The 14640-nt window shown below is 43.3% G+C and overlaps 1 protein-coding gene across 1 annotated transcript in view; it reads left to right on the top strand.

Moving 5' to 3' along the window:
* LOC126162861 (mannose-P-dolichol utilization defect 1 protein homolog) overlaps positions 1–14371 on the top strand; it is a 378986-nt gene extending 364615 nt beyond the window's left edge. The window contains exon 5 of the mRNA XM_049919638.1: positions 13018–14371. Within this exon, the coding sequence (XP_049775595.1) occupies positions 13018–13308 (291 nt within the window). The 3' untranslated portion in view covers positions 13309–14371. The remainder of the gene's footprint in view (positions 1–13017) is intronic.
* The last annotated feature ends 269 nt before the right edge of the window (positions 14372–14640 follow it).

Below are 14640 nucleotides of genomic sequence, written 5' to 3'. Positions count from 1 at the left end.
TTGGTAACTGGAGCGTCATTTTGCTCGTTGCGAAGGGCTTAGGAGGATGATTTTACTGGTACATTACGTATTGTTCACGCCACATCTTTGGACACTTTCGGACTACAGGTACGGAAGTGTAAGTTTAGAGTTAGAATATTCAGCTCGGGGATCGTTTTCCGTGTTTTCATCTCAATTTCATTCCGACGACAAATGTGAGGAGCGCTCAGTTTTCGTGAATAGGTATACAAACATCAGCCAAACGACTCTTTCATCATGCAGCGTTGGCAGCTTTCGATAGAAACAAATATTGACCAAAGTCTGATAAGAATAACATAAATAATCAATTATCAGAGCTCACTATAAGCTATTACATACGTAAATAACGTTTCTTCATGCGTCTCTTATCACTGTTTTAATTTTTATTCAGTTTGCAGTGGGATAATCCCTATCACAAATCCCGTGAGTAAGCCACCTCTCATTTTAATTATTTGCTTCCTGCTTTTAACTGTGCACCGTCTTCAGTTTGTTGCGGAGCTGCTACATTAGTTTCAGCAGCATGATTACTCGATTTATTTACCGCGCAGCAGACCTTTTTGTGAAGATGTGTTTGTTGTCAAATACGAAATATTCGTGTAGCTCTACTGCTGGCAAGAAACTCGTAAATAGTTATTAGCTCAATTACCTACCGGGCGTGCATATCAGAAGTTATTTAGAATTCTGGAAATATCTCGGAATGTTTGGGAATGACACATCATCAGCTGTTTTCTCCAGATCTTACAGACTCCTTGGCATGTGAAAAGGAGAGAAGAAGCAGTACAATAGAATGAATAAAAGTTTTTAAATAGACTCAAAGAGAGAGAGAGAGAGAGAGAGAGAGAGAGAGAGAGAGAGAGAGAGAGAGAGAGAGAGAGAGAGACCGATGCACCACGAAGGACTTATCCGAATGAGACGGAAGTCCGTAGATGTGATGTACATACAAACAAATGATTACAATTTCAGAAAAAAACTGGTTGATTTATTTAAGAGAGAGAGCTTTACAAATTGGGAAAGTCAATAACACGTCGATCTACCTCTGACCCTTGTACAAGCAGTTATTCGGCTTGTCATTCATTGATAGGATTTTTTGATGTCCTCCTAAGGGATATCATGCCAAACTCCGTCTAACTGCCGCTTTAGATGGTGAAAATCGCCAGCTGGTTGAAGGGCCCTGCCGATAATCCTTACGTTCTCTGTTGGGAAGAGGTCCGTCGACCCTCCTGGCCAAGGTAGTGTCTGACAAGCAGGAAGACAAACGATGGGAATTCTCGCACTTTGCGAGCGGGCATGCTGAAACGTAACCCCAGGATGGTTTACCAAGAAGGTAACAGAACGGGGTGTAGAGTATCGTCGACGTACCGCTGTGTTGTAATGGTGCCGCGGCACACAACCAAAGGGGTCCTACTATGAAAGGAAATAGAACCCCAAACCATCCCTCCTTGTTGTCGGCCGTATGGCGAGCGACAGCCATGTTCGTATCCCACCACTGTCCGAGGCGTCTGCAGACACGTCTTCGGTCTGCAACCTCACTGACAGGAGTAGGATTGTCTTCAGTGATGAGTCCTGCTCCGAAATTGCCCCTATGACAAGCGAAGAAGTGTCTGCAGACGCCTCGGACAGTGGTGGGATACCAACTTGACTGTCGCCCGCCATATGACCCGAAAACCGTGAGTGATGGCTGGGGTGTCATGCCTCTCCACAGCAGGATCCCTTCGGTTGTCATCCGCGGGACCCTTATAGCTCTGCGTCACGCCGACGAAATTCTACGTGCCGTTCTTTTTGCCATTGGTGACAAGACAATTTGGGCTTCCATTTCAGCAAGGTAATGCCCGCTACTCACGGCGTGCGTTTCTACTGCTTATCTTGGTGCTATCCAAACCCTGCCTTGGCGAGCAAGGTCGCAGGATCTCTCCCCAATTGAGAAAGTTTGGAGCATTATGGGCAGGCCCTGCAACCAGCTCGGGACTTCGATGATCTAACTCGCCAACTGAACAGAATTTGGCACGATATCCCTCAGGTGGACATCCAGCAACTCAGTGAGTCAATACCGAGCCGCAAAACTACTTATTGACTTACTGAGTTTGTGAAGCTCTTTTCGTGAACTTATCATCCAGTTTTTCTGAATATGTAAACATTTGTTTGTCCGTACATGTACGTAACATCTACCGATTTGTATCCCATTCGGATAATTTCTCGTGGTTCGTAGTTTTTTTATTTGTCTTAAAATGTGCGTACGGTATAAAAGCGGTAATACGAATTGTTTATTACCAAAAATGTAGCAAAAATTAGACCTTTTCACATTAGTTTGGAAAAATATTTTTTGTGGACGGAGGGATATTGATAACGAATAAGAACTGTAATAAGCATGTACATTATACACCACTGGCCATTAAAATAGGTACACCAAGAAGAAATGCAGATAATAACCGGGTATTCATTGGACAAATATATTATACTAGAACTGACATGTGATTACATTTGCATGCAATTTGGGTGCATAGATCCCGAGAAATCAGTACCCAGAACAACCACCTCTGGCCGTAATAACGGCCTTGATATGCCTGGGCAATGAGTCAAACAGAGCTTGGATGGTGTGTACAGGTACAGCTGCCCATGCAGCGTCAACACGATACCACAGTTCATCAAGAGTAGTGACTGGCGTATTGTGACGAGCCAGTTGCTCGAACACCATTGACCAAACGTTTTCAGTTGGTGAGAGATCTGGCGAATGTGCTGGCCAGGGCAGAAGTCGAACATTTTCTGTATCCAGAAAGGCCCGTACAGGACCTGCAACATGCGGTCGTGCATTATCCTGCTGAAATGCAGGGTTTCTTAGGGATCGAATGAAGGGTAGAGCCACGGGTCGTAACACATCTGAAATGTAACGTCCACTGTTCAAAGTGCCATCAATGCGAACAAGAGGTGACCGAGACGTGTAACCAGTGGCACCCCATACCATCACGCCGAGTGATACGCCAGTATGGCGATGACGAATACACGCTTCCAATGTGCGTTCACCGCGATGTCGCCCAACACGGATGCGACCATAATGATGCTGTAAACAGAATATCGATTCATCCGAAAACGTGACGTTTTGCTATTCGTGCACCCAGGTTCGTCGTTGAGTACACCATCGCAGGCGCTCCTCTCTCCGATGCAGTGTCAAGGGTAACCGCAGCCATGGTCTCCGAGCTGATAGTCCATGCTGCTGCAAACATCGTCGAACTGTTCGTGCAGATGGTTGTTGTCTTGCAAATGTCCCCATCTGTTGACTCAGGGGTCGAGACGTGGCTGCACGATCCGTTACAACCAGGCGGATAAGATGCCTCTCATCTCGACTGCTAGTGATACGAGGCCGTTGGGATCCAGCACGGCGTTCCATATTACCCTCATGAACCCACCGATTCCATATTCTGCTAACAGTCATTGGATCTCGACCGACGGGAGCAGCAACCGAATCGCGATAGGCTACAATCCGGAAACGTGATGGTACGCATTTCTCCTCCTTACACGAGGCATCACAACGTTTTCACCGGGCAACGCCGGTCAACTGTTGTTTGTTTATGAGAAATCGGTTGTTAACTTTCCTCATGTCAGCACGTTGTAGGTGTCGCCCCCGGCGCCAACCTTGTGTGAATGCTCTGAAAAGCTAATCGTTTGCATATCACAGCATCTTCTTCCTGTCGGTTAAATTTCGCGTCTGCACCACTCTTCTTGGTGTAGCAATTTTAAAGGCCAGTAGTGTATTTCGAATCAGTTGTAGAAATCCCAAACTGTTTGACCACGTCTCTACGGAACTTTCTAAGATACCTACAGTCTATAATTTGACAGCTGAGGCTTTTATGGCCAGTATTTGAAGCAAAGGTATTTTTATTATATGGCAGTGAAGCCGCGGTCTGTGACATATTGTGCCTATTAGTTCGTTTCATAACCCTGTACTCGTCAGTAAATGCTATAAAGACTCAGATAATAGTTCCCAACTCAGCAAGCCGGGTCATACAAAATATTCGCCTTGCTGAGCTTCTTAGGTTTTGAAACTACAATCTGAGTCTTTGTTGCCACTGATGCTGCCTTCAGCATTGAGAGGCGAAACGCTAGGCGCAGAAACATTCCTTAGATCTCGACCTAATGCATGTGCATCTAAAGTCTACTTTTTGTGACCGTTTTATTTATTTTTTGAAATATTATCTCTGTAAGTAGACTTCTCTTAGATATGGTTTTGTATCTCATTAATGACTGAAAATGTGTCTGAAAACTTATTTTCTCATTTTAAAAATTTATATCGGTGTAAGGAAAGTTTATTCGTTCCAAGGGTGAGTATTTTCGAAGTCGAATTGTAATATATTTGAAGTACCAAACGTGAATGCATCCACTTAATGGATTTTATTGACTGATTAGTTTATAGTTGCAAATACTGGGGTTTTTGTTAAATGCATAGAATCCTCTAAACCAAATATTGTAAAAAGTTAATGACGGTCCCTTTACCGTGAACCACCTGCTTACTTTGCTTCGTCAGCGGAAGGTCAGTGCCCCTATGGAAGTGTTTACCTTGATAGGCGGAAGCTTGCTGAAGGTTAGGGTATTGAACTTGGCCATATTACTTTACAAATTAGTTAATAGGGAGCAGTTCTGCAAATGATTTCTTCCTCTAGTACTCCGGATATCGCTGTGACATGTGTTTCAGAAAAGCTCTGTAAAAATGTAACATTATTATGCATAATGCATGAAAGAGAACGAATTGAGCGGAACAATTCGGCCTTTTCATACGGCCAAAAGAAACGGGCGTCGAAAAAAAGGAAGTATCGTCCGCATACGGGAAAATACCTTAAGGAACGCGGCATTGTGTACGCATTTTTCCGCTGCGTAATGGAGCGCCGGCCATTGCGGCACGTGCGGCAGCTGGGCGCAGCGTGTTGGCCCGAGCGGAGGCAGGTGTGCCGCCGGAAAGCGCCAGGGGGCGACACAGGCGTCGTGGAACCCGGGTGGCCGAAGTCTTCTGGTATTGACTAAGAAACAATTTTTATTGGCTTGTAAGGGACCTCTCTTAAACAGACAGATACAATTTCACGTAAGGTACCTGCGAAGAATCTTGTGTAACACATTAAATACTTCAGTTGATTAAACTAAGAAGAAGATATAAAAAAAATGAAACTTCCTGGTAGATTAAAACTGTGTGCCGGACCGAGACTCGATCTCGGGTTCTTTGCCTTTCGCGGGCAAGTGCTCTACCAACCGAGATACCCAAGCACAACTCACGCCCCGTCCTCACAGCTTCACTTCTGCCAGTACCTCGTCTCCTACCTTCCAAACTTTACAGAAGCTCTCCTGCGAACCTTGCAGAACTAGCACTCCTGAAAGAAAGGATATTGCGGAGACATGGCTTAGCCACAGGAGAGCTTCTGTAAAGTTTGGAAGGTAGGAGACGATATAATGGCAGAAGTAAAGCTGTGAGGACGGGGCGTGAGTCGTGCTTGGGTAGCTCAGTTGGTAGAGCACTTGCCCGCGAAAGGCAAAAGTCCCGAGTTCGAGTCTCGGTCCGGCACACAGTTTTAATCTGCCAGGAAGTTTCATATCAGCGCACACTCCGCTATAGAGTGAAAATTTCGTTCTAGAAAGATAAAAAATGTTCTAGGACTTGTTCTAGGACTGACAGGAATGTAGCAATGTAAGGGATGAAATAAACAGTAAGTGGAAGGAAGCTAACGCGAAATGGCCGCAGGAAAAATGCGAAGTAATGGAAAAAGAATTAGTCGTCAAAAGGTTCAAAAATGGTTCAGATGGCTCTGAGCACTATGGGACTTAACATCTATGGTCATCAGTCCCCTAGAACTTAGAACTACGTAAACCTAACTAACCTAAGGACATCACACAACACCCAGTCATCACGATCGTCGCAAGGACTGATTCAGAATACAGGGAAGTCAAAACAGCCTCCGGTGAAATTAAGAACAGGGGCGGCGACGTTAACCCTAGCAATACCAACGAATTCCCCATATCGCAAATTAAGGGAAGGAGGCCGTATCTTATGCCCACCCTAAAATATTTTTAAAAAATCCTTAATTGTTGTTGATTTATACACGCAACATTCTGAAAGTATTGAATATGACATTCACTGCGGAAAGTGACATCTACTTCTAAGTCTTATATTTTTTGGGTAAATTTAACTGGAAAATTTAAAACATTTATGAAATCTTGTAGAAGAATTGATTTACAATATTTTTTTTCAAAATTTTATAATTTAAAAGAAACTGACGATTTTACAATATCTTCAAAACGTGGGCACAAAGAAGTACCCCTCCCTGGTACTGTGAGAGTTAAGAGTGCACGAAGAATTCAACTGCAACACGCAGAGGAAAGAGCGGATACCTCGAAAGAGTACATTGAAGGCCTCTACCACGGGGAGGATTTGTCTGATGAAGTGATAGAAGAAGAAATTGGTACCGATATGGAAGTCAAAGGTGATGCAGGATCAGAGTCAGATTTTCAGGGAGCTTTGGAAGACTTGCGGTCAAATAAGGCGGGTGAGGTAGCTAACATTCTTTCGGAATTTCTGAAATCGTTGGGGGAAGTGACAGCTAATCGATTACCTGGTTTGTTGAACCTTTAAGCTCGGAAACATACCATCAGACCTCGGGAATAATATGGGAAAAATATGCAGACGCTCCAAACTTAGGCAAGGGAGACAAATGTCAGAACTGTCTGTAAGTTAGCTTCCCATCTCATGTTGCTGATGAATGTAACACGCAGAAAAATCTAAAAGAAGATCCAGGATATGTTAGATAACTGTCAATTTGACTTTAGGAAAGGTAAAGGTACCGGAGAGGCAATCCTGACTCCGCGCCTGGTAACGGAGGCAAGGCTTAAGGAAACTCAAGACACCTTCAGGGATTGGCGACCTTGAAAAGCGTCCGACAGTGTAAAATGGTGAAAGACGTGCGAAATTCTGAGAAGAATATGTTCAAGCTACAAGGAAAGATGGGTAATACACAATATGTACAAGAAGTAAGAGAGAACAATAAGAATGGAAGACCAGAACGAAGTGCTGGGATTAGAAAGGATATAAGACAAGGACGTAGTCTTTCGCCCCTGCTGGTCAGTCCATATATCGAAGAAGCTAAACAAAAATGGAAAGAAGTCTCAATAATGGGATTGAACTTCAAGGTGAAATGATACCAGTGATAAGGTTCGCTGATGACGTTGCTATCCTAAGTTTCACTGAGGAAGAATTGCAGGACCTGTTGATCGAATGAATACTTGAATAATTGAGTACTGAAAATGGATTGAGGGTAAACTGAAGAAAGATGAAAGTAATAAGGAGCAACCGAAATTGGGAATCACGAAGTAGACGAAGCGAAATAACTTCGCTATCTTGGAAACAAGCTAGTACATGATGGGTAAAGTAAGGAGACGACATAAAAAGCAGACGGTCACACGTGAAGGAGACATTCCTGGACAAAGGAAGGTACCAATCGTATCAGACTTAATTTGAGGAAGAAATTTCTGAGATTGCACGTTTGGAGCCTGTCGTTGTATGGAAGTGAATCGTGGTCTGTGAAAAAAACCGGAAAAGAAGAGAATCGAAGCGTTTGAGGGATGGTGCTACCGGAGGATACTGAAAAGAAATGAGAAAGTTTCTCTGCAGAATCGGCTATGGGGAGAACAGATGAAAACACTGACAAGAAAAAAGGACAAACTGTTAGGACATGTGTTAAGACATAAGGGAAAGCTTGCAAGGTAGTTGAGGGTGAAAATTGTAGAGGATGGCAGGGGTTGGAATATATCCAGCATATGACTGATTTGGATGCAAATCCTACTCTGAGATGAAAATTGGGAACAGGAGAGGGTATCGTGGTGCCCAGAAGATAGGTAAAAAAAATTAAGGCCTACCCATGGGCACAGTGGTCGAAATATGCGCATGGCAGTGTCATTGTCTGCTTGTGCGTTGAGGTGATTATTACAGGTGCTAAATAAAGTATAAACACCTACATAATACGGGGTAAGGTCACATTTGGTGCCCAGACCTGCTGAATCCAGTATATAAAAGTTTAATAATGATTAGTAGCTTTCGAACTCTTACTGGAACAGAAACTCTTTTTTTCCCTTGAGGTATGGTAAAGGGAAATGATGAGAGCTTAATCATTCTTTAATTCTGTAGCCGCCTGATTAGGTACTGCATCATCTTATAAGGTGCAGTCCTAGACTGGGAATGATACCAACGTCAATATATCGTCAGCTGAAATGGCTCCATAGATCATAGGAATTAAACTTCACTTCAGTGTGACCATAAGTCACCTTATACGGTATATGGCGGAGGGTACTTCTGTTAGCACTATATTTTCCTCCTTCCCTGTTCCATTCGTCAATGCTGCGTGAGAAGAACTACTATCTCTAAACCTCCATATAAGCTCTAATTTCTTGTCATGGTCGTTTCCCTAGACGGATGGGACAGGAAGTAATATTTCCCAGCTCTTCTTCGAACTCACGTTCCCAGTGAACCACACTTTAATCCACACTGTCTTCTTGGAATATTTGCCACGGTATTGGCTGAGCATTTCCGTCACGCTTTTTCCCTTACTAAATGAATCTGTGTCTTTGTATCGTCTCTGTTTATTTTACTCAGTCCTGCATGGTTTCGTTCTCAGACTGAGAAGAAATATTCAATTATCGGTCTGACGAGGTTTTTGTGAGTTACGTCCTTCGTGGATGAGTGAACTACACACATATTCTGAGCGTTTACCAGCATGCCCAAACATTTTGTGAGCCTTCATACGAGCCATTTTAATGCAGCGTTGTAGAAGTGCGCCGCCCGTTGTGGCCGTGCGGTTCTAGGCGCTTCAAAAAAAATGGTTCAAATGGCTCCGAGCACTATGGGACTCAACTGCTGTGGTCATAAGTCCCCTAGAACTTAGAACTACTTAAACCTAACTAACCTAAGGACAGCACACAACACCCAGCCATCACGAGGCAGAGAAAATCCCTGACCCCGCCGGGAATCGAACCCGGGAACCCGGGCGTGGGAAGCGAGAACGCTACCGCACGACCACGAGATGCGGGCTAGGCGCTTCAGTCTGCAACCGCGTGACTGCTACGGTGGTAGGTTCGAATCCCGCCTCGGGCATAGATGTGTGTGACGTCCTTAGGTTAGTTAGGTTTAAGTAGTTCTAAGTTCTAGGGGACTGATGACCACAGATGTTAAGTCCCATAGTGCTCAGAGCCATTTGAACCATTTTTTTTGTAGAAGTGCTACTCCTACTCTCTCACTTTGCCAGTGGTTCTACGATGTCGCTAATTTTCAGTGCGTGGTAAGCTACCGAAATTTCGCTACACATCACAAGTCAGTCCATTAAAAATCCCCTCCGTGTTTTTCAAAACGTGCGAGAAATTCTTAGCGTGGCTAGTCTATTTAGTTTGAGGTTTGCAGTTCACAATTTCTGACACAGCGTGCTCTGTCTAGGACAACCTTATGTGACGGTTTCAGTAAGCATAACGGTCCCTGGTTTTCAGCAATGTATGACAACTACGTTGTCATTTTGGACACATGTTTCTAGCATATATGTGTCGCAACTGAATTGTGGCGCGTTATTGACACATCGGAGGAAAATATTTCCTGTTTTATTCCTTGAAAGGAAAGCCCCGTCGACACCGACTTCATTAAAAGATAGAGCACTAATTGTCATTGGAAACAGAGAGCAAAAGGAATTGCATTACGTGATATAAAGGAAACAAGTACAAGAGGCTGGTTCAGAAAACTATTAACCAAAGAAAACACTCTTAATTTTTGTTCAGTCATCAGGATGATTTTTTTGTAACTTTAAGATGAAAATGGAGGTTCAAATCATCTGTCATTCTAATTCCTGCATGATACAGGATGTACATGAAGTCCGGGAACACTTTCAATTATTTATTGCACTAGAACTAAACATTGTACAGGTGCCATACATATTGCATTCTGAAGAGAAACTCTGAAAGTTTTTTTTTCTTTTTTTTATATATATACAAGCATTCGATGTGTGAACCATGAGTGACCCAGCAGAAGTCAATACGGTAATCGAATTCTTGCCATACCCTTCCCAGCATGGCATCGTCGACTGTGGCAGTTGTTCCCGTATTCTCTCCCGGAGCTCTGATACATCACGTGATAGAAGCGGTGCATACACCCGATCTTTAATGTGACCCACAGAAAAAAGTCACAGGGAGTGAGATCTGGTGATCGGGGAGGCCATTTCATGAAACAGCTCGCTCCGCAACTGAACTCGGTCATGTTTGCGACTAGCGCTGACTATCGGCAAATTACCGAACTACGCTCAAAATGACATATACATGATATCTGTACAATGTTTGGTTTTTGTGCAATAAATAATTGAAAGTGTTCCCGGACTTTATGTACCGAGTGATCAAAAAGTCAGTAAAAATTTGAAAACAAATTGGGATGACATGGGGTTTTATTAGAACAAAAAAAAAGAAAAGAAAAAATACAGACGTTCGAAAAATGTCCGACAGATGGCGCTTCATCTGATCAGAATAGCAATAATTAGCATAACAAAGTAAGACAAAGCAAAGATGATGTTCTTTACAGGAAATGCTCAATATATCCACCATCATTCCTCAACAATAGCTGTAGTTGAGGAATAATGTTGTGTACAGCACTGTAAAGCATGTCCGGAGTTATGGTGAGGCATTGGCGTCGGATGTTGTCTTTCAGCATCCCTAGAGATGTCGGTCGATCATGATACACTTGCGATTTAAGGTAACCTCAAAGCCAAAAATCGTACGGACCTAGAAGCCGAAGCATGACGAAAGTGGCGGCTGAGCACACGATCATCACTAAACGACGCGCGCTAGAGATCTTTCACGCGTCTAGCAATATGGGTTTTTTTTTTGTTCTAATAAAACCCCTTGTCATTGCAAGCATGTCGTTCAATTTTTACCTCTCTACGTACATTATTCCGTGGTTTATTAAGTTTTCAAATTTATACTGACTTTTTGATCACCCGATACCCCCTGTATAAGAACGACGAACTCGGAGCCTTTCCGGGCAACGAAGTAGTAGTATTAACGTCAATGTTCTTGACTCAGTCCTATTATGAATCTTAAAATCTTACTAAGATGAATATAAAATATTGAAATATTGTTTCTGGATCAGTTTTGTTGCTAGAATAGCTTCCCCCCCCTCCCCCCCCCCTCCCGACGGGACGCAGTGAGTAAAGGAGGGCCTTTATATACATTGATGAAGACCCAAAGTGTACGGCCAATCGCTTAATAGGGCGTTGTTCGACCTCTGTAATGCAAATAGCGACCACTGTACGTGACATGGACTTCACAAGTCCTTAAAAAATTACCGGAGTTCTGTCGCACCAGATGTCTACGCACGAGTGACACAGTTCCCATAAATTATGAACCGGTGATTATGAACGTGGAGCGGGCACCCAAAAGCGTTCCGGATGTTATCAGACGATCTGTGAACTCACATCTTTGTCAGCTCATTATCATGCTTCTGAAACCACTTCAGAATACTTATGGCCTTCTCACACGGACAATTATGGTGCTGGAAGATACCATCGCCCTCGGGGCATGGAAAAATACAGGTGCGCCGCAGTTATATTCGCGTGGTCCGCAGTTGTCTTGGTGCCTTCGAGTATTGTCACAGGCCCCATTGAAGGCAAAGTGAATGTCGCTCAGAGCATAATAAAGCACTCAACGACCTGCGCCTTTGACGCAGTACATGTTTCGAGTATTCGTTCATCAGCGTGATGGCCTGTAACAAGAAACGCTATTCTTCCTACCAGGCAAAACATTTCTATTGATCTACGGTCCAGTCTTCTTGATGTCGGGCCGTCTTTTATCGTATTTGGGCGAGTCGCTGGGTCAACAGGGAAACTGCAGGGTTCATCTGCTAAGGAGCTCTATATTCAACATTGTACTCCGAATGACTTCAGCCTGCAACAGCACTGAACTACGTCGTCAGATCTGTCACAGATCTCTGCCCGTTGTCCTGCTCTACTGTGCGGGCAAACATCCGATCTCCACGTTCTGTATCGAGGATTGGACGTCCAACATATTTTCACCTACTCGTACTCTCGAAAAGCCGACTAGCTTCACCGTTTCCCAGATGTTTGTTCCCTGGCGCCGGTTCATAACAAACTGGCCTTTGTTATAGACGTTTGTGGCAGTGGAGTACCTGATTTGCGGCCGGTATTATCACTCGAACGTTTCTCCTTCTTCTCTGTTCCGTTTATACAGTGTGTTCAGAAATTCCCGTTACAAACTTCTAAGACTTGTAGAGCAGAGTGACTATATAATATTGTCAATAGGAACCCACGTTCGGGAACGTACCGTTTCCGTTCTACGACGGATTCCGTTCAGATGTTCAACTCGGCCACTTCTGCTTGACGAATTGAACTGGGGTGTGACACAGTACAATTACTAAGTAACAAATCGAAAAGAAACATAACGAAACATAAATGGATGTTTCATTATGTTTAGATCATTTATTTGTGTTAACACTTAAATATTATGTTCTGTACATACAGTATGCTGGGTTCTTTTTGTTTTGGAATAATGTAAGCACGTAATGTTTAAGAATTAATACAAACAAATGTGTTTCCTTCCGAATTTTTACCTAATAATTGTACTGTGTCACGCATAATTCAATTCCTCAAGAATAAGTGGATGAGTTAAACATCGGAACTCAAACAGTCGCGCTACAGTCGCAGGTTTGAATCCTGCCTCGGGCATGGATGTGTGTGATGTCCTTAGGGTGGTTAGGTTTAAGTAGTTCTAAGTTATAGGGGACTGATGACCTCTGCAGTTAAGTGCCATAGTGCTCAGAGCCATTTGAACCATTTTTTGAAACTGTCGTAGAACGGAAACTGTTATGGTCTTTGTGTGTGTGTGTGTGTGTGTGTGTGTGTGTGTGTGTGTGTGTGTGTGTGTTTCAGAGATAGAGGAAGAGAAAGAGAAAAGACGCCCGTATTTATTTTATTCCCTCTTTGCTTGCAGATGCTGCAAGTGATAGCGAACTACCGCAACGGCGGCACGGGCCAACTGTCATTCGCCACCGGCTGCATGCTGTTCTTCGGCTCACTGGCGCGCATCTTCACCTCCATCCAGGAGACTGGCGACATCATCCTGGTGGTGACCTACATGAGCGCCTTCAGCGTCAACGCCATGATCTTCGGACAGCTGATCTATTACAACAGGAAATCCCCGAAATCCTCGCCGGCGAAGGGCAAGAAGGGCTCCGCCAAGGAGCAGCGCTCTTCTGGCAAACAGCGCGCCAAGAAGGAGTAAGCTGTCTCTCCCCAGGAGTACATCCGGTTGACTACAGTCTGCGCTCACTCGACACGTCTCTGCACTCTACTAGAAAGCAAACAGGCTCACTTACGTACGGGTTGCATTCCTTTTGTCCTACAATCCGTTAACAACCTGTCGCGGTGTATAGAAAGTTATTTTTAAAAGAACAGAAGAAATGTCACTAATTTCACAACGGCCCTGTACAAGGTTCCAGTACCCAAAAATTTTGCCTTTAGCAAATAATTACAATTCCGTATCTCCACTACATACAAAGCATTTTCCCATCGTTCGGTTGGAACACAGTCCATGAAGTCACAGTCTCATGATAGTGTACCCAGTATAACTATGTTCCAGTGCAAGTCTCCACTTTCCCTAAGTATATCTGAAGGCTTCCTTTAACATCGCCCATTTGTATAAGGACACTAAAAATTCCGACAGTTATAAACGTAGAACGTGTGTTGCAATTTTTTGGGTTGAAAACGAAGATTCAACGTGGAAATCGAAACCTTGGTCTAAGAGGTAGTTTTCTCTTGTTTTATCACGAATCAATTCTCATTCGTTTAGCAGATCTCAACCGAACTCGTTACGTATTTATTACAATACGAGATTTTTGCAACTCTTTAACAGAGGCATTAAAATCGTCAATAAGATGTTGAATTCTGATTCATGTTACTCCTAAATTTATATTTTACCGAAAATTTTTCTTCTCGAACGAAGGTAGACGTTTTTATGACAGTCAAGCGGCCAATTAGTGAAATGGCAGAGACGACGGGTTACAGTACACGCGTTTTTACGCCTGTTGCTTATGCATCACGTTGGGCGCTGGCGCCTGACGTGTCACGTGCGTGCAAGGCACTGTCAGTTCGCAAGACTGGTTTCGTCGACAGACTGTACTTCAACACATTCACTGTACATCAGCAGTATGCTCCACTCTACACTGCATATCATCATAAGTTCCCAGTATTCGAGGGATGTGGGTGGGTTTATTCATTCAGATTTTATTTATCAATGAGCAACTTTCAAGAGTTTAAATTTTTTTAAATGCATACTTTTTATTATGGCATTTTGTTTGTTTAATTGCAGTTTGTGTAATCTGAATTCGTAGGCATTCCATGAGATACATAATGAACATCAGTGTGTTCTGTCACATTGGAAGTAAAAAGCTGGTACAGACCAATAAATCAGTTCAAAGTTCAAGATCCATCTAATTTCGAATAAAACAATACATGTATAGACACAATAATAATAAATTATCTTGTTATCATCTGAACAGTACAACGAAACAAAAAAAGAAGAAACAGGAACTTAAGTGGACCTCGCCATGAGAAC

Source organism: Schistocerca cancellata, chromosome 2 (genome assembly GCF_023864275.1).
Source record: "Schistocerca cancellata isolate TAMUIC-IGC-003103 chromosome 2, iqSchCanc2.1, whole genome shotgun sequence".
NCBI classification, from domain to species: Eukaryota; Metazoa; Arthropoda; class Insecta; order Orthoptera; family Acrididae; genus Schistocerca; species Schistocerca cancellata.
Note: the sequence above shows the minus strand (reverse complement) of the source record. Positions and strands in the feature narration are given on the sequence as shown.